General features: G+C 41.9%; 1 protein-coding gene across 1 annotated transcript in view; it reads right to left on the bottom strand.

The window, feature by feature from the left end:
- PRKN (parkin RBR E3 ubiquitin protein ligase) overlaps positions 1-21,017 on the bottom strand; it is a 1,416,888-nt gene that overhangs the window by 869,101 nt on the left and 526,770 nt on the right. The window contains exon 4 of the mRNA XM_029058315.2: positions 10,079-10,200. Coding sequence (XP_028914148.1) covers positions 10,079-10,200 — 122 coding nt within the window. The remainder of the gene's footprint in view (positions 1-10,078; positions 10,201-21,017) is intronic.

The raw sequence follows: 21,017 nt of genomic DNA, 5'->3' as shown, positions 1-21,017 counted from the left end.
ATATTAAGGAATTATGTTGGAGACTATAAACTCATTGTGGTCAGGGAATGTGTCTTATTGTCACAATGTACTCTCCCAAGCACTTAGTACAGTGCTCTGCATTCATTAAGTGCTCAATACAGAAGACTGAATGAATGAATTAGCACAGATGGCAAGAGGTGTGAACCTTTTTGAATGGACCCGCTAAGCATTTTGTTGCCATTTTTAGAAACATAATAGTGGGCTGGACAGACCACTGTTCCCTCCCTGGAGTGGTTCTGTTTACATTCTTATATTCACATGACTAAAACAGAGATGGAAGTATGGCAGAGAAACTAATCAAAATATAGTTGCAGCATTACAAGATAGCTTCTGCAGGACTCCTATATCATAAGCTCTGGCGATGGAAATGCTTCTCCAGCCATAAGAAGCATCATGGCCTAGGTGGATAGAGCACGGCCTGGGAGTCAGAAGGTCATGGATTCTAATCCTGGCTCTGCCACTTTTTGTGTGACCTTAGGCAAGTCGCTTTACTTCTCTGGGCCTCAGTTCCCTCATTTATAAAATGGGGAATAAGAATGTGAGCCTTGCGTGGGACAGGGACTGTGTCTACTCTTGAATCTACCCCAGTGCTTAGTATAGTGTGCGGCACATAATAAGTGCTTAAGAAACACCATAATCATTATTATTATGAAAATGATCCAAATCCCAACAATAATAACTAAAATGTTGCTATTTGTTAAGCGCTTACTATGTGCAGAGCACTGTTCTAAGCGCTGGGGTAGACACAGTGTAATCAGGTCGCCCTACGTGAGGCTCACAGTTAATCCCCATTTTACAGATGAGGTAACTGAGGCTCAGAGAAGTTAAGTGACTTGCCTACAGTCACACAGCTGCCAAGAGGCAGAGCCAGGATTCAAACCCATGACCTCTGACTCCAAGCCCGGGCTCTTTCCACTGAGCGGTGCTGCTTCTCATAAAAGCCTCCACTTGCAAATGTGGTCTATCTTTATGTATCTCAGGTAAATCCACTTCATTTCCTTTATTCCCCTTTGACTCAGCTCCTCCCTGCCCTTGACCCCTACCCAGTCCCCTTCACCTCGTCCCCTGTCCAGAAATTCAGTCCAGACCTGGAAGTCCCATCTCCCAAGACTCAGCTGCCTGGCTCAGCTCCAGAAACAGAGACAGCACGGTTTAATCAGGTAGGCACTGCAGAGTCAAAGGCTTGCCAAAGAAAACCGAGGATCAGGGTTTCTCGGTTTAATTCTCAGCTCGACTCCTGTCTCACTCTGTGACCTGAATAAAGTCAATTAACCTCTCTATTTCCCATCCCGCTTAATGATGCATTTTTGAAAGTGGTTTGAAATTCCCAGATGGAAAATGACTTGAATGCCTAAGTTGAAATACTTCCGTAAGCTAGAGGCTGTTCAAAATTCTACAAACAGACGTCATTGTGGTCTCTTTTTCATGGACCTTACATTTTGTTTGCTGATATATTTGTTTTCAGTATGTGCAGAAGCGTTCGTAGTGGAGTAGGATAAGACAACTCAACGCATTTCCATTTGTTTCAAAGTAGGTTTGCGAGTCCTAGCCTCTACCATCATAAAACAATTGAATTAACCTATTGACCACTCTAGTTCTTTATCCATAGTTCTTAATAAGTCTTTCAGGTGGCCAAGTAAGATCTATGTATCAATTACCTCTTTTACAATGCAGCCCTCACACGATGTCTATTCGCTCAGGGACGAGGTGGTGAAGCAAACAGTGATACTGGCATTTTCCAGGAACAATCCTCTTGCAGTGTGTAGATGCAGCTGACATGATTCAAAATCAGGGGTAAGCAATTGCAGTAAGTACTGAGCTGCTGAGACAGTTGCCAGAAGGGAGGTTGGTCTAAGATTCATTCATTCATTCAACAGTATTTATTGAGCACTTACTATGTGCAGAGCACTGTACTTAGCGCTTGGAATGTACAAATCGGTAACAGATAGAGACAGTCCCTGCCCTCTGACGGGCTTACAGTCTAATCAATGATACCTTGGGCCTGGAACTGAGTGACAGGGCTAGTTGCTTATAAAATAATAATAATTATTATCATAGCATCTGTAAAGCACTTCAAATGTATCAAACACTGTTCCAAGTGTTGGAGTAAAATCAAGTTAAGCAGGTTGGGCACAGCCCCTGTCCCACATGGGGCTCGCAGTCTAAGTAGGAGGGAAAACAGGTGTTGAATCCCCATTTTACAGATGAGGAAACTGAAGAGACAGGGAAATTAAGGGACTCGCCCAAAATCACACAGTAGGCAAGTAAATCTCCTCTCCCTAGCTTGGAACTCCCTCCCTCTTCAATATACGCCAGACCCCGCCACTATCCCCACCTTCAAAGCATTATTAAAGTCCCATCTCCTCCAAGAGGCCTTCCCAATTACTCTCTCTTTTTTCCTGTCTCCCTCTCAGTCAGTCAGTTGTATATATTGAACGCTTACCACGTGCAGAGCACTGTATTAAACTCCTGGGAGAGTACAGTACAACAGTGAACTGACAAATTCCCTGCCCATAATGAGCCTTCAGTCTCCCTTCTGCATTTGCCTATGCACTTGTCTCAGGGACCTTTGGGCATTTGATATTCACTCCACTCTCAACCCCTCAACAGTTATGCACATATTTTAAATTATATATTATAAATCATTTATATTAATGTCCGCCTTACCCTCAAGACTGTGAGCTCACTGTGGGCAGGGAATGTGTCTGCTAACTCTATTGTATTGTACTCTCCCAAGCACGCAGTACAGTACATAGTAAGTGCTCAATAAATACCACTGATTGACTAATTAAGAACCAGGTCCTCTGACTCCCAGACCTATGCTCTTTCCACTAAACCACACTGCTTAATAATAGCAATAATGATAAAAATAATGATATAAATATTAAGTGTTTACGATGTAACAAGTACTGGGATAGATACAAGATAATAGGATGGAAACAGTACCTGTTCCACATGGACTCACATTCTAAGGGGGGAAGAGAACAGGTATTGAATCTGCATTTTACAGGTGAGGAAATGGAGGCAAAAACCAGCTATGTGACTTGCCCAAAGTCACAGAGCTGACAACTGGCAGAGCTGACATTAGAACCCAGGGCTTCTGACTATCATATCTTGCTCTTTCCAAAAACATTCACTACGTGCCGAGAAATGTGCTCAGTGCTGAGACGGATCAAAGCAGCGCGGCGTAGTGGATAGGGCACGGGGCTGGGAGTCGGAAGGTCATGAGTTCTAATCCCAGCTCCACCACTTGTCTGCTGTGTGACCTTGGGCAAGTAACTTAATTTCTCTGTGCCTCAGTTCCCTCATCTGTAAAATGGGGACTGAGCCCCACGTGGGACAGGGACTGTGTTCAACCTAATTTGCTTGTATCTACCCCAGCACTTAGTACAGTGCCTGGCACATAGTAAGTGCCTAAGAAATGCCATAATTCATTCACTCAATAGTATTTATTGAGAGCTTACTATGTGCAGAGCACTATTTAAGCTAATCAATTTGGATACTATTCAGGCATCAAGTAGTCTCTTTATATGACCCCAACTTCCCATCCACCCAAACACAAACATAATCACTGAAAGTGATATTGAAGACACATATTCATGCACACATCTCTGCTCCTTGATGACAATGGTGGTATTTGTTAAGCGCTTACTATGTGCCAGGCACTGTTCTAAGGGCTGGGGTAGATACAAGGTAATCATGTTGTCCCACGTGGGGCTCACAGTCTTAATCCCCATTTTAAAGGTGAGGTGACAGGCACAGAGAAGTTAAGTGACTTGCCCAAAGTCACACAGCTGATAAGTGGCAGAGGCGGGATTAGAACTCTGACTCCCAAGCCCGTGCTCTTTCCACTAAACCACGCTGCCTTGAGCAGACACTATTCATTATTGTGCTGCAATGAACCATTTTTAAGTCTACAGTGATTGCGTACATTTTCAACTACAACTGTGGAGTCAATTATAGCCAAAAAAAATATAGTAGAAAAAACCCAAAACTTCCATTGAGAGGGTCTTTCATACATTCAAATTTGGGGCTCTAGGTTCTTAGCTTCCTACTTCACTACTAAGAAGTACCATGATCCTAAAATGTCTTTAAAAGACATAACCTTTTCAGATATTTTATTAATAATAATAATTATGGAGTCTATTAAGCATCAGTGGCACTGTACTTACTGCTGGAGCGGATACAAGCAAATCAGGTTGGACACAGTCCCTGTTCCAAATGAGGCTAACAGTCTTCATCCCCATTTTACAGATGAGGTAACTGAGGCACAGAGAAATGAAGTGTCTTGGCAAGGCAACACTGCAGACAAGTGGCAGAGTGGGATGTGAACCCATCTGTCTGTCTGCCCCGATTAGACTGTAAGCCCGTCAAAGAGCAGGGAATATATCTGTTACCAATTTGTACATTCCAAGCGCTTAGTACAGTGCTCTGCACATAGTAAGCGCTCAATAAATACTACTGAATGAATGAATGAATGAACTACCAGGACTGTGCTCTACGATCTTGCACCACAAATGCCTGACAGTGAATGCGTTACCCACTGTAACGAGGACAGGCCTGGAATTCAGAGGACCTGGGTTCTAACCCCTATGACCTCTGACTCCCAAGCCCGTGCTCTTTCTACTGAGCCACGCTGCTTCTCTGATGATCTTATATCTACCCCAGAGCTTACTTAGTACAGTGCTTGAACACAGTAAGCGCTTAATGAATACCATTAAAATATCATTCCTGCTGAACTGTACTTTCCAAGTCCTTAGTACAGTGCTCTGCACACAGTAAGTGCTCTATAAATATGATTGAATGAATGAGTTGAAAAAAATGCAGACAGCAGTTTCAGTCTGTTTCCTTTGTTCACCAGGCTCAACCAGATACATCTCTCCCATTCTGCTCCCAGGAACTACATCACCAAACCAGGACTGCTGGGCTTGATCAATCAATCATATTTATTGAGCACTTATGGGGTACAGAGCAGGGTACTAAGCACTTGGGAGAGTACAATATAAATGAGTAGGTAGATGCATCCCCTGTCCACAGTGAGCTTTAAATCAAGAGTGGAGTGGGAGACAGACATTAATATAAAGAAATAGATTGCAGAAAGTCCTCTGACTCCCAAGTCTGTGTTCTTTCCACTAGAGCACGCTGCTTCTCACACCTTCAGTTTTCACCTACACCCACACTGCCTGTGGTTAAGTTCACTTTCAGTGATTTCATCTTCAAGCAAGAGAACTTATATAGATTAGAAATAACTTGGCTTCTGCCCAATACTTAATTTGTAGCAAATATTAAGGTTTTGGAATTGCATCCATTTGGGCTATATTTCTTGCCATCTTCTTCCACATAAATTGCCCCCAATTTAAAAACCGATTTCAAATAAAATCCATCACTTTTCACATTTTATTCCATTTACTGCACTGTTCCGCATCTTCAATATTATTCCATGGCCCAGGATCTCATTAGAGTATCAGAGATAAAGTCCTGTTTTAGATAAAGTAATTACAGAGACTGTGGGGGAAATCATTTAAATGCCTTGGTGGTGGAGATTCTCTTATTTCTGATTAGAAATATCAGTTGAAACTTAAGAAGTTGAATAACAGCAGCAAGGCGTTAAATGGCGGGTGACCTTAGGAATGCCTCGTACAACATCTCTTCCCACCTTTTCAAAGACAATGTAAGATCTCCTTTTCAACTGAAACTTGGCCTACTCAACTGGCCATTGAGAAAATGAGCCAAACTTGGTATTGGCTGCTGCTGCAATACAATCACCCTAGAATTTCGGCGCATCAATCAATCATTGGTATTCACTGAGTGCTTACTGTGTGCAGACAGCACTATACGAAGTACTTGGAAGAGTACAACACAACAAAAGACATGTTCCCTGCCCACAACTAGCTTTCAGTCTAGAGGGAGCTTACAAGTCAAGAGGACCTTAAAATCTAGACACTGGGACAACACAGAATTGTTAAGGAAAATGATCTCTGGAGTACTTATTTAGCAGTTTTTGCTATTTTCAGTTTCTATTTTCATTTTTTTTTCTTTTTAATATGTCATTATCAAAAGTAGGCAGACACTAACACCTTCCCCCTTCGTGTCCCACAGATGATCACTTTCCCCACCTTCAAAGTCTCATTAAAAGCACATCTCCTCCAAGAAGCCTTCCCCGACAAAGCCCTTATTTCCTCTTCTCCTATTCCCTTCTTTATTGCCTTTACACTTGGTTTCGCACCCTTTATTCACCCCTCTCTCAGCCCCACAGCTTTTATGGGCATAGCCATAACGTCTCTATATTATGTCTGTATCCCCCTCTAGACTGTAAGTTCATTGTGAGCAGGGAGTGAGTTTACCAACTCTGTTATACTGCACTTTCCCAAGCACTTAGTATAGAAGGGGCACACAGTAAGCGTTCAATAAATATGATTGATGACAAACACACAGCATGTTCAAGGAGACACAATGTCACTGTCCCTTGGCAATGAAATAATGAGAAGAAATAGTGTTTAAAATATTAGGAATGGAGAAGTGGTAGAATAGTTGATAGTTGATCATATTCAATCATCTCTCTGCAATATTTGCTCTAAAAAAAATTTCCTGAGACAACCACACAAATCACACATTCTAGTTCTCCACATCCCACAGGGAACAAATGATGGAAATTGAGAATAGAAATCTTGATCTTGATCTTGAGATTCCCATATGGAATTCAACTTCACGCATAGCCATTTTAACCTTCAGCATCATCTAGGATTTGACATTGAACCTGTGGACTGGAGTTATTCTTTGTTAGAAAAGATTACCTCAATTCACTCCCTGATTTAGTTTTAGAGCATCCAGTAACCCTCCCTCTTCTGGCTAGAACAGTGTAAGTGCTCAATAAATACCACTGATTGAGTGATTGGCTGACATTATTTACATGGGGACCAACTGGAGAAAAACAAAAGGATTTAATACAGGCACCCAGTCAATGTAATAATAATGATGGTATTTGTTAAGCACTTACTATGAGCCAGGCACTGTACTTAGCGCTGGGGTGGATACAAGCAAATCAAGTCCCATGGAGCTCACAGTCTCAAGCCCCATTTTACAGATGAGCTAACTGAGGCACAGAGAAGTGATTTGCTCAAGGATATACAGCAGACAAGTGGCAAAGGCAGAATTAGAACAAGTGACCTTCTGCCGCCCAGGCCCATGAGAATGACTCCTGGAGAATAATTGATGTGCATCTGATAGCATAATCCTGCACATTTATCAAAGTTATCATGAGGCAATGGAAGACTGTTTTAATTTCTCCACTATTATGGTGATGAAAAAATTAAGTTCCTCACAGCCTTTACAAAATGCATTAATTCTCAAAATGATGTTGGTATTTGTTAAGCGCTTACTATGTGCAGAGCACTGTTCTAAGGGCAGGGGTAGATAGAGGGTAATCAGGTTGTCCCACATAAGGCTCACAGTCTTAATCCCCATTTTACAAATGAGGTAACTGAGGCACAGAGAAGTTAAGTGACTTGCCCACAGTCACACAGCTGACAAGTGGCAGAGCTGGGATTCGAACCCATGACCTCTGACTCCCAAGCCCGGGCTCTTTCCACTGAGCCACGAAATGACATCTCTTTCTCACTTGGCATCCTCAGCAGAGACTATAGCCTACCATTTTGAGATTAAAAAAATAGAGCTTTCAAAGTGCTCAGATAATAATAATGTTGGTATCTCCTTTCACTGAAGTAACTGGTATAGCCTACCCATCCTGTAAACATGGGTTAAGAGGATTAAGTTTAAATCATCTCTGACTGGTTGTAGTCAAATGTTCATTCTCACTAAAATGTAGGATGAAAAGCACGACAGGAATAGAAATCTGCCTGCTAAGCTCACAGAAAACTCCTAAGACCACAATTCATGCCATATAATTTACAATAAAAAAATCAGAGAACAGCCCTTTGTCAAATAATTAAGAAAGTGTTCTACTTCAGCAGGTGAAATCAGTTAGCAAATACTGTTTGGCCAGACATTCTAAACCCCTTTCCTAAGTTAGAAAAGCAGCATCAAGGCACCTTTGTACTATAAAATTGTTCACTGTGGTTTAATGAAGCAAAGTTTGGTTATTCTGTCATTTTAAGAGGAGTGAAGCCAATTCCCTAGGGACGTGTTCACTCTCTAATTCTTTCAATATGCTTGCATGCAATTGTATTTATTGAGTGCTTACTGGGTGCAGAGCACTGTACTAAGCACTTGGAAAGTACAATTAGGCAGCAGATAGAGACAATCCTTAACCAATAAGGGACTTGTGAGTCCCTTCTAGACTGTGCTAGAAAGGGGAGACAGACAACAAAACAAAACAAGTGGACAGGCATCAGTAGCCACGCTGCTCCTTCTGGGGGACTACAGTGCGACAGGGCGGGTAGACAGGATCTCTGCCCAATATGCCATTCATTTCTCAAATCTAGTATAAAGTCACTATGAGGCACCCTATGAGAAGCAGCATGGCCTAAGGGATAGAACACAGGCCTGGGAGTCAGAAGGACCTGGCTCCACCACTTGCCTGCTGTGAGACCTTGGGCAAGTCACTTCACTTCCGTGGGCCTCAGGTACCTCATCTGTAAAATGGGAATTTAGAATGAGTGCCTACGTAGGACATGGACTGTGTCCAACCTAATTGGCTGTAACAACCCCCGCGCTTTACAGTGCCCGGCACCTAGTCAGCGCTTTACAGATATCAGTTAAAAAAAAAAACAACCCAGAAGCCATCTCCTGGTTTATAAGAGAAAATTTCCGAATTTCACCCAAGGTATTCTGAGTTGATTTTTGTCAAAGCTCATTGAAGGAAAGGAGTCCTATAGCTTGAAGAGGGCAGGGAACATGTCTACCAACTCCGCTGTATTGTACTCTCCCAAGTTCTTAGTACAGTGCTCTGCCCACAGTAAATATTCAATAAATGCGATTTGAATGAAATATGTAAATGAGCATTTGAATGCTTCTGCGGTTCATCAATATGATCCAGCAGGCAACCCACAAAAGATGGGGCCAGCAGGTGAGGAATTCAGGCCATAGTCCAAGGAGGAGACGCTCTCTACCTGTTTCTACCTCTGCATCCAGCAGAAACTCCTCATCATTGGCTTTAAAACGCTCAACCCCCTTGCCTCCTCCTACCGCACCTCGCTGCTCTCCTATTAGAGCCCCACCCTCACACCTCGCTTCTCTAATACCAACCTATTCACTCTACTTCGATCTCACCTATCTTGACACTTACCCCTCACCCACATCCTGTCTCTGATCTGGAACGTCATCACTCTTCACAACCAACAATTACTCTCCCCACCTTCAAATCCTTATTAAAAATCTCATCTCCTCCAAGAGGCCTTTCATGATTAATCCCTCATTTTCTCTTCTTCCACTCCCCTCAGTGTCACTTGCTTGATGAATTCCCTCTCAGAGCTCCACCCCAGATGGATCTCTTCCTTCCAAGTGAAAGTTGGCCCCGCTGAGACAGGGTGCTGGAAAAACTCGTCAGTTTTCACCCAAAAAGGCGCCTCCATCATGATGAAGGAGCCCTTGCTGAGGAAACGAATGTGACAGAGGGTTGTCGTGAGGCAGAACGCCACTGAGTTGTGAATGTGCCTGTGAGTGAGTGCGCATCAGGCAGTGGGGAAGAGAAGAATGTAGGACACACTGATGATCCTCTTGGCCCTGGACTCTCTGCATCCTACTGAGCCAACTTTTCGGTTTTATTTATGTAAGTTTCTAGTCAGGGTTCATTTACTCGGTAAATTTAGGCCACGTGCTTCGTTCAATAACTTCTAAATGATAAAATGCCCCATAAGTGCGGTGTGAGGGGAGCAGAGCTGAGAGGTGGGAGCAACTGGTCTCTGGAATAGGGTCAGAGAACGTGGAGGGTAGAGTCTGATGCGGAAAATGAAACTGTCCATCCAAAGAGATTAAGACAAAACAACAACCACAAAAAACCCAAAACCCGTCTTGAGTTTTCCACAATCTTTCTGCAGCCTGAAAGATGGATTTTAAGAACACAAATCATTCCTTTCTCGCTACTACCACCTTTCCTTACCTGGGCCAAGGTCAGCGTGGCTTGTTTACAGGTGCTGCAACGGACCCTGAGTTTTCCTGGTTTAACCGCTTGGCAGACGCCTTTGCAATAAACGTAAAAGCTATTGTACGGAGCTGCTGAACCTGTGGAGAGGAAGGCAAAGAAAACACTCAACTGATATGGAATTCAACTTAGACAAAAGAATTGTTTTTACAAAGCCCAATAGAAGCAAATTGGAAAACTAATTCCTCCAGTATTGGGGGCAGGGAATGTGTCTGTTACATTGTTCTATTGTACATTCCCAAGCGCTTAGTACAATGCTCTGCACACAATAAGCATTTAATAAATATGAGTAACTAACTTACCGTTATTGTGAAGGATAGCATGAGAAGGCAACCGCAATTTAATTTAGGAAATCCGGTTGTATTTCAAAAATTGAAATGCATCCCTTCTTCTCTAGACTGTAGGCTCACTGTGGGCAGAGAATGTGTCTGCTATATTATTCTGTTGTACTCTCCCAAGCATTTAGTAAGTACATTGCTCTGTACATAGTAAGAGCTCATTACATCATAAGAGCTCAAGAGAGAAGCAGCATGGTTCAGTGGAAAGAGCCCGGGCTTGGGAGTCAGAGGTCATGGGTTTGAATCCCCGCTCTGCCACTTGTCAGCTGTGTGACTGTGGGCAAGTCACTTCACTTCTCGGTGCCTCAGTTATCTCATCTGTAAAATGGGGATTAACTGTGAGCCTCATGTGGGACAACCTGATTACCCTGTAGCTACCCCAGCACTTAGAACAGTGCTCTGCACATAGTAAGCGTTTAACAAATACCAACATTATTATTATCAGACTGACTGGCTGGCTGACCATTACTTTGCTGGATAGCATGACACGGAAACAGCAATTTAATGTAGGAAATCCAGTTGTATACTCAAGGACAAACATATTCCTTCTTCTTTACACAGTAAGGTCATTGTGGGAAAGGAATATGTCTATTATATTGTTATGGTGTACTCTCCCAAGCTCTCAGTATAGTGTTTAGTACACAGCAAGCACTCAATAAATACAATGGATTAACTGACTTTTTCTGGAGAGCCGTATGAGTTACCCAGCAAACCTAATGGCCTGCTGCCAAGTGAATTTTCAAACAAAATGAAATAAAGTGCATTTCTTGCCCTTGAGGTTTTATCACAGGAGGGAATGTTCAGAGACTATGTTAGCACTGAAAGTATCCCCCAGCACTCAATTTCTACTTCTTGGCTCTCTACACCATTTAGAGTTCTTCCCTTGCCTTTCCTCAAAATGTTACCTGTAGGGAAAAGTCAACGTATTTGTTGCATTATAAGTAACGGTCCTCTCATGCTGAAATTTCCTTTCCAATTACGTAGCTAAACATGAGAAAACATAGCTCGCGATGAATTGACCCAATCTAGCCAGATTCTCCAATGAAATGAGTGAATTACTCAACAGTCTTAGGGCCTTGTCAACAGAAACATTCTAGCGAACCATAACCACCTCTCAGCTGGAAATCAGACTGGCTGCAGATACGAAGGCACACAGAATGAAAGGGAAGAGAGGAGAGGCTAATTAATTGAGCACTTCCCAATATTCCAATTAAGATTTCATGACTTTCCAAGTCTGCTGTGTCCCTCTAGAATGGGATGTGAGCTCAATTCAACGAACTGTTCTCTGAGTATAGGGAAAATTAAGGTTCTGGATCCTCCCACATCAAGCTAAAATTCCTTCCTCCCGACTTTCACGGCTCTCCACCAGAAATTAATAATAATAACAACAATAATAATGATATTGGTTAAGTACTCACTGTGTGTCAAGCACTGTTCTAAGTGTTGGGAAGATGCAAGCTAATTAAGTTGGACATAGTCTCTGTCTCATACGGGGCTCACAATCTTGATAACCATTTTACAGATGAGGTAATTGAAGCCCAGAGAAGAGAAGTGACTTGCCCAAGGTCACAAAGCAGACAAGTGGTGGAGCTGGGATTAGAACTCAAGACCTTCTGACTCCCAGGCCCATGCTTGATCCACTAGGCCACGTCACCTCCTTATTCATTCATTCATTCAATTGTATTTATTAAGCGCTTACTGTGTGCAGAGCACTATACTAAGCACTTGAGAGAGTAAAATACAACAATAAACAGTCACATTCCCTGCACACAAAGATCTTACAGTCATGAATATATGCTCTCCTTTTTACTAGCTTATACCCAATCCATACTCAATCACCTCTCCCCAGAAAGCTCCCACTGACTCTTTCTTTCATATCCCCCACTCCCAGCACCTTGCTCGTACCCAAGTATCTGCCAAGTACTCTCTTTGAGCAGTCTACTCTACTCCTAGACAGTGAACCCATTGTTGGGTCGGGATTGTCTCCATCTGTTACCGAATTGTACTTTCCAAGTGCTACGTACAGTGCTCTACACACAGAAAGCACTCAATAAATACAATTGAATGAATGAATACTCAGGGGCCAAGACAGTGGGATTTGTCAAGCGGGTCTGGGCCTACTCTTGCTGTCATCTCCCCACCAAATGTAGGATTTTCTGTGAAATGTTCATCATTAGGTAGCACACAGTAATTAGCCAGCTAGAACCTGTTATTATTAGCCTGTTATGGAGCTTTTGGGGAGGGAGGGCGCTGGCTGGGTGGGAGGAGGATGAACTGAATTTTGTCTTGTTTTCACTGAGGATATGATTTTCCGGTGCTAAAATTGCAAAGATTAAGGGTAAAGACCTCTCCAACTCGTTCTCTAACCTGTTCAGCGGGCAGGGTGAAGGAAGAGACAGAAAAGATTAAAACGCTGTAGGTCATATACAAACTGCATTTTTTGCTGACTCTCTTCTGGAGTGGCAAAGGGCTTCTCACTCCAACACAAACTCACTGTCCTGGTTGCGACACCATTAAACAGACAGTGCATTTAGCAGGTTTGTATTGAAGGTGTAAAAAGGGTCTACCTTGCAAGTTTGGCCCCTAGAATGATTGAATCAACTCTTAATGCCCAACACCTCCCTCTCCCTCCTTCCTAAATAAAAATATCATAACACTTCGCTTGTCTATTCCTTCCTAATCACACAGAGACCAAGAGAAAGCAGAAAGACATAAAGAATGACACAAACCTGTCAGCACACTGTGGGAAGGGAATGCATCTAACAACTCCATTGTACTGTACTCTCCCTAGTGCCTTGTACAGTGCTTTACACACAGTAAACATCCAATAAATACCATTGATTGATTGATTCAACTGTGGACTTCTCATTCCTCTTCACTAAGTAATTACATCTTAAGGATGAAGGTCTTCTTTGTTGCACAGAATACACTACATCGGTTGGAGAGAGTACCTTTCCCTGGTAGCATTTCTTTAAGGAGTTATCAAAGTTAAAGGCCCCCACTTCAAAACACTGAACTGAAACAAGTAGATAAAGGCTAACAATCCCCTTCAAATATCTTCCCATTAAAATATATTACCAGGTTGTGAAATCCTTAGTTCTCATTCAGAGTATATGCTATTTGGATGACTGCAGTTACAAAGGGAAGAATTTTTCACAGTAAATACTTGAGAAGCTTTTGAAACAGAAATTTAACGTTCCCACACTACAGCTATTGTGACTAGGTTCACAAACTAAGTGAATTGGCAATAATAATACATTTTCACAACATGCTTTAAGGCAGGATGGGATCTCTTCACGGTTGACATCGGTCTAAATCATACAAATTCTCTCAAACTTAGCAGGGTTCATTGTGATGGAAAAATATCAGAAATATCAGAAATCTTGAAACAGATACAAAAAAATCCAAGGAGGCTTATATTCGGGATCGTACCTGCATTCAGGCCTGTTGGTTTTTATTTTTTGGATAATAAAGGAAAATAGTTGTCATTTCCTAAAATGAATTAAAAACTCTTCGCAATGGAAAAGTTTAGACCCGGCAGGACAGTCTGGAGGTGCATGAATATATCACCTGGAACAGCAAAATGAATGATGTGTATGGAAGAGTCACTAAAGTGAAAGATCAAACCCAAGGGAGTGAAACTGGGCTTTGAACTCCAAGGTGGCTGTCCCCTCAGGAACATATTTCCTTGATTTGAGTAGCAGAGCCTTAACTTCCATTTTGAAAAAGGGGTGATGGAATGAGAGGGGGGAAAAAAGCTACTTGAAAAGTGACATCATCAATTCAGAAATGCATTTATGGCCCTACACCAGCAATTACTAAAATTGCTGTAGCATCAACCTTAAAATCTTGTCTTCACTCATTCAATCATGCTCTAAAGGTTTTCATGAAGTTTTGCATTAATATTTTACTGCACTGGCATTCAGCTAGAATGTGCAGATACAGCAATTACCAATTAGAAAAATTAGAGTCCCATTTTTAAGGGTGGATTCTAATACTGAAAATGGGCAATAGATCAAGAAAAGACAAACCATTGTATAGCTTTTACCAGTATCATGATGTTTCAAATAGATGGGTTGCTCCTTTAACTGACTGTTTCATTTCCTTCACATTTCAAACTTCAGGTAATGGCACAGGAAGAAATATTCATGATAATAAAACCTGTGAGATATTACCCTGAAATCAACACACTTTCACTTCCACAAGACTAATGGAGAATTAACTGGTTTGATTTAGTTCTTTTATTTAAATTTAACATTTCCTCATGGTCCCTGGTATTAATAATCCAATTTCAGACTAGCACTGACTTAGATGACCTGCACCTGATGATAGGTCAAGATTTATTATCTTAATAAAACTGATCTTTCGCAATGTCGATTACCAAAACCTTCTGACACACCTCAGAGACATAAAATCTTAAATATCTATTTAAAGAAGTGGGCAGTGATTTCTAATTAGAGCCATGCCAAGCACTTCCGTATGCAGCATGATGAAACTATGTCAGAAAAAGTATCTGATCACCAAAGCCTTCAATGTTATTTGAAATACTTGAATATGCTTCTCAAGGTCCAAAAATGAGATTCCATCAGAGATTGAATGATCTGAGGAGTGCCCGGTAAGAAAACTTTGAAGGCCTAGTGAGGGGCAGTATTGAGAAGCAGTGTGGCCTAGTGCTTAGCACATTAGCCTGGGAATGAGAAAGGACCTGAGTTGCAATCTAGATTCTGCTACTTGTCTTTTGTGCAACTTTGGGCCAGTCACTTCACTTCTTTATGCTTCAGTTCCCTTATCTGTAAAATAGGGATTTAGACTGTGAGCTCCATGTGGGACAGGGAATGTGTCCAAGTTGATTAGCTTGAATCTAACCAAGGACTGTGTCTAACCAGAGCTCCTTATCTTCCCACCCAAATCCTGTCTTCTCCCTGACCTTCTCATCACTGGAGAATTCTATCACTTCTATAGTCCATCTACATCCACTCCCATGGAGAATTCAATCGCTCCCATAATTTCAACTCCCATTTCTAAGTGGATGATTCCCAAATCTATCTCTCCAGCACTGACAACTTTCCTTCTCTGCAGTCTTTCATCTCTTTCTGATTTCAGGTTATCTATACTTAGATATCCCAACAACACCCCAAACTGAACACACCCAAAACAGAATTGCCCATCTTCCCAACCAAGCCCTGTCCTTTGCCAGTCTTTCCCATCATTGTAGACAACACAATAATAATAATAATGTTGGTATTTGTTAAGCACTTACTATGTGCTACTAAGTACTACTAAGCACTGTTCTAAGCGCTGGGGTAGATACAGGGTAATCAGGTTGTCCCATGTGAGGCTCACAGTCTTAATCCCCATTTTACAGATGAGGGAACTGAGGCACAGAAAAGTTAAGTGACTTGCCCACAGTCACACAGCTGACAAGTGGCAGAGCCAGGATGTCCTCCCTCTCTACAATCCCATGACCTTGGTGTTATCCTTGACATCAATCAACCAATCTTATTTATTGAAGCGCTTATCATGTGCAGAGCACTGTATTAAGCCCTGGGCAGAATACAGTTTAACAGAGTTTGTAGACATGTTCCCTGCCCAAAGTGAGCTTACATTCTGGAGGGAGAGACAGACATTAATAGACCTGAAACAAAATACAGATATGTAAATAAGTGCTGTAGGGTTGAGAGAGGAATGAATAAAGGGTGTAAAGTGAAGCCCAAGGGTGATGAAGAAGGGTGTGGGAGAGAAGAAAAAAGAGGACTGAATTGGGGAAGGCCTCTTGGAGGAGATACGCTTTTAATAAGGCTGAATAAGGTAGGGAGAGTGATTGACAGATATGAAGAGGGAGGGAGTTCCCAGTCACACCTATACATCCAAATCTGTCACCAAATCCTGTCAGTCCCACCTTCACAACATGGCTAAAATCTGCCCTTTCTTCTCCATCCCAAATGCTACCACATCAATATAATCGCTCACCCTATCCCACCTGGATTACTGCATCGGCCTCCTTGCTGACCTTCCTACCTCCTGTCTCTCCCCACTCCAATCCATACTTCATGCTGCTGCACAGATCATTTTTCTAAAAAAAAAATTCAGTCCACATCTCCCCACTTCTCAGAAATCTCCAGTGCTTCCCATCCAGCTTCATCTCAAACAGAAACTCTTTACGATCAGCTTTAAAGCACTCAATCAGCTTGCCCCTTTTAATCTTACCTTGGTGGTTTTGTACTACAACCCAATCCGCACACTTCGCTCCTCTATCACCAACTTAACCTGTGTACCTTGATTTTTGTCTATCTTGCCATGAACCCCTTGCCCACATCCTCCCTCTAGAGCCCCCTCACCACTCCACCCACCTTCAAAGCTTTATTAAAATCATATCTCCTCCAAGGGGCCTTCCCTGATTAAGTCCCCATTTCCTCTACTGCTTCTCATTTCTCCATCACACAGACATTTGAATCTGTACCTTTTAAGTACGGAAAAGCAGTATGGCCTGCTGGATTGAGCATGAGCCTGGAAGTCAGAAGGACCTGGGTTCTAATCTTGACTCTGCCACTTTTCTGTTGGGTGACTTTGGACAAGTCACTTCACTTCTCCGTGCCTCAGCTACCTCATCTGCAAAATGGGGATTAAGATGTGAGCCCCATGTGGGACATGGACTGTGTCCAACTTGAATTGCTTGTATCCACCCCAGAGTTTAGTACAGTGCCTGGCACATAGCACTTAACAAATACCACCATATTTATTATTATTACTTGACATTCACCGTACCCTCAGCCCCAGAGCATTGATGGACATATCAATAAATCAATGATATTTATTGAATATTTAGTGTGTGTAGAACACTGTACTGAGCCCTTGGAACAGTACAAGAGAGTTGGTAGACATGCTCCCTTCCCACAACAAGGTCATATTCTAGAGGGTAAGACAGACATTAACATAAATAAATAAAAAGGGTTTCAGGCAAAACTCCTTATATTTATATTTAAGCTCTCAACCCCAGGACACAACAACCACCTCTGTCCTGCAGATGTAACAGTGCACTGCACTTCAGAAAAGACAAACGGAGATTTAGAGGTTGGGGTGGTAAGATTTGAACTTGCACATACAGGATCTCCCTGGCTGAATCAGTTAGTCAATGGAATTTATTGAGCATTGTTTACTTTGAGCAGAGAACTGAACCAAGACATTGGGAGAGTAAAGTAACTTGAATGAACAGAACTGTAACAATTATTTCAATAGCTATTTTCCCCCTGCAGACACTATGCTCCCTGTGAATAGGAAGTATGTCCTCTAACTCTACTGTACTGTACTCTGCCAAGTGCTTAAAACAATGACCTGCTCATAGCGAGCCCTCATTAAATACCATTGATTAGCTGATTAATGCTACATGCCAAGCACTGTATTAAGCGCTAGGGTAGATACAAGGCAATCAGGTCAGAGACAGCCCTTTTCCCACATGGTGCTCACAGTCTAAGAGGAGGGAGAGCACATATTAAATCCCTATTCTATAGATGAAGAAACTGAGGCACAGAAAAATGGATTTCATGCAACAAGCTGAGAAGGGATCCATGTCCTCCAACTCAGGCTCATGTCCAGCAAATAATAAATTTACATTTTAACAGGGGAGAACAGATATAAAAGTATTTATAGAGAAATAAAAATAATGGAACATACAACTTAATCAGCATAAATACATAAGTGCTGAAGTATAAGTACATAAGTCCTAGGAAGTGATCAAGGTGATTGATTTTAGGACCTGCTTATGTATTCCATATATGTTCTGCCTAGAATATTGGGTTTGATTACACTGTACTCAGCTGCACTAATGAATTCATTTTAGAGTCCACATTTGGAATTAGGGGCTTGAACTCAATATGCCTATTTCAGGGGAACATTCTAAAACCCAAGCTGGGGAAATTCAACCAGTTGTTGCTTAGTGCCAACGAGTCAGGTCACTGGTAAAGCGGCTCCCTGCTGTGAGGACATTCTTGGATTTCCTCCTTGGCAGTGAGAAGGAAGCAACAGCTTGATTCTGGGCCTGATACGGGCATGTTTAAGAGTAGGACCACATATTTTGAAATATAGGAAGCATCATGGCTTAATAGAGAAGCAGTGTGGCCTAGTGGAAAGAGCATGGGTTTGGGAGTCAGGGGATGTGGGTTCTAATTCCGGCTCCACCACTTGCCCGCGGTGTGACTTTGGCCAAGCCACTTCACCTCTCTGTGCCTCAGTTTCCTCATAGGTAAAATGGCGATTAAGACTATGAGCCCCATGTGGGACAACCTGATTAACTTGTAGCTCCCCCTGCACTTAAAGCAGTGATTGGCACATAATAAGCGCTTAACAAATACCATAATTGTGAATACAGCACAAGCCTGGGAGTTAGGGAACCTGGGTTCTAATCCTCACTTCCACCACCTGCGTGTTATGTGACCCGGCCTACACAGTTTGCTCCTCTAATGCTAACCTTCTCACTGTGCCTCGATCTCATCTATCTCATCGCCGACTGCTTGCCCACATTGTGCCTCTGGCCTGGCAAGCCTGCTCCCCTCATATCTGACAGAAAATTACTCTCCCCCCAGTCAAAGCGTTATTGAAGGCACATCTCCAAAAGGCTTCTCACTCTCCCTTCTGCATTGGCCCTCCCAGCTACACAGTACTTTTGTATGCAGCTGTAATTTATTTATTCATATCAATATAATATGTGATATATACAACATGTAATTTTTATATTAATACAATACAGTAATTTATTATACTTATGCTATTAATCAGCACTTAGTACAGTGCCTGTCACATAGTGACTGCTTAACAAATACCAATATTATTATTAATGTCTGTCTCTTCCTCTAGACGGCGAGTTTGTTGTGGGCAGGGAATGTATCTGTTATACTATACACTAAGTGCTTACTACAGTGCTCTGCACACAGTAAGCATTCATTAAATATCACTGTCTGACTGAGGCAAGTGAATTAACTTCTCTGTGCCTCAGGGTCTTCATCTGTAAAAAGGGGGTGGAATATCTGTTCTCCCTTCTCCTTCGACTCTAAGTCCCACTGATTTACCAAGAGGCCTTTCCAGACCAAACTCTCTTTTCCTTTTTCTTTCCTTTTCTTCTACTCCCTTCTGCATCACCCTGACTTGCTCCTTTTATAATTTACTGGTGCTAATAGCTGTTCTAAGCAGAGGGGTAGATACAAGTTAATCAGGTCAGATGCAGAGCCTTTCCCACATGGAGCTGACAATCTAAGTAGGAGGGAGAACAGGCATTGCATCCCCATTTTACAGATGAGGAAAATTAGGTGCAAACAAGTTAAGTAATTTGCCCAAGATCATACAGCAGGCAAGTGGCAGAGCCAGGATTAAAACCAAGGTCTTTTGACTCCCAGGCCTGGACTCTTTCCACCAGGACATGTTGTTGGGATAACTGTGTGACAATGAAGTGAACAACATTTCAGAGTAGACCATTTTAAAAAGCATGCACGCTGACAATTATTTGTACAGTGTCAGGATTCTAAAATAAAATGTTTCCCATCCGTGAAAGACGACTGTCCAAAGATTAAACATAAATTGGATATAAATCCTTGTTTACTACAGTACTTGGTAGAGAAAGTTACATTAGGACAAATGTATTTCTGTCAGCATTAGAAAATGGATTCTAGTTACTTTGATAGCATCAGACTGCTGAATTTATTGCTTAATCTGTAATAATAATAGCTTTTTTGGAAAAAGAAATAGATGATAAAAAAGGGTATCCAAATTTTGGAGGTACTGTTGATTTAAAACTTGTAAAGGTCTCTAGTATATTCATTGTTCAACTTTTGGGTACATATGTTGTTTTTCTTTATATTTTTATGTGTTCCTAACATGGAAAATTTTTGCCTCATTTTCATTTTTTTTTAATGTCAGTTATGTCTAGTATCCTTACTTCTGCCCATGTTACAGCTTCTTAATCTTCAGAGTCATTGAACTTGCCTGTGCTTCAGTTTCCTCATCTGTAAAACTGGAATTCATTTCCTGTTCTCCCTCCCACTTAGACTGTGACCCCAGTGAGGGACAGGGACTGTGTCTGTTTCAATTGTGTTGTATCTACCCTAGTGCTTAGCACAGTACTTGGAACATACTAAGTACTTTTCTTCTACTTTTTTCTAAGTATGAGAAGCAATTTGGCTCAGTGGAAAGAGCCCGGGCTTGGGAGTCAGAGGTCAAGGGTTCTAATTCCGGCTCCGCCACTTGTCAGCTGGGTGATTTTGGGCAAGTTGCTTCAATTCTCTGTGCCTCAGTTACCTCATCTGTAAAAATGGGGATTAAAAAATGTGGGACAATCTGATTACCCTGTATCAACCCCTGCGCTTAGAATAGTGCTCGGCACATAGTAAGCGCTTAACAAATACCAACATTATTATTATTTTTCAAATGTATGGTATTTGTGAAGCACCTACAGTGTGCTAGACACTGTACTAAGGGCTTGTGTAGATACGAGCTAATCAGATTGGACACAGTCCATGTCCCACATAGGGCACACAGTCTTAATCCCCATTTTGCAGAAGGGATTAGAACCT

Source organism: Ornithorhynchus anatinus, chromosome 2, assembly GCF_004115215.2.
Source record: "Ornithorhynchus anatinus isolate Pmale09 chromosome 2, mOrnAna1.pri.v4, whole genome shotgun sequence".
NCBI lineage: Eukaryota > Metazoa > Chordata > Mammalia > Monotremata > Ornithorhynchidae > Ornithorhynchus > Ornithorhynchus anatinus.
The sequence above is the reverse complement of the archived record's forward strand: the minus strand, read 5'-3'. Positions and strand labels throughout refer to the sequence as shown.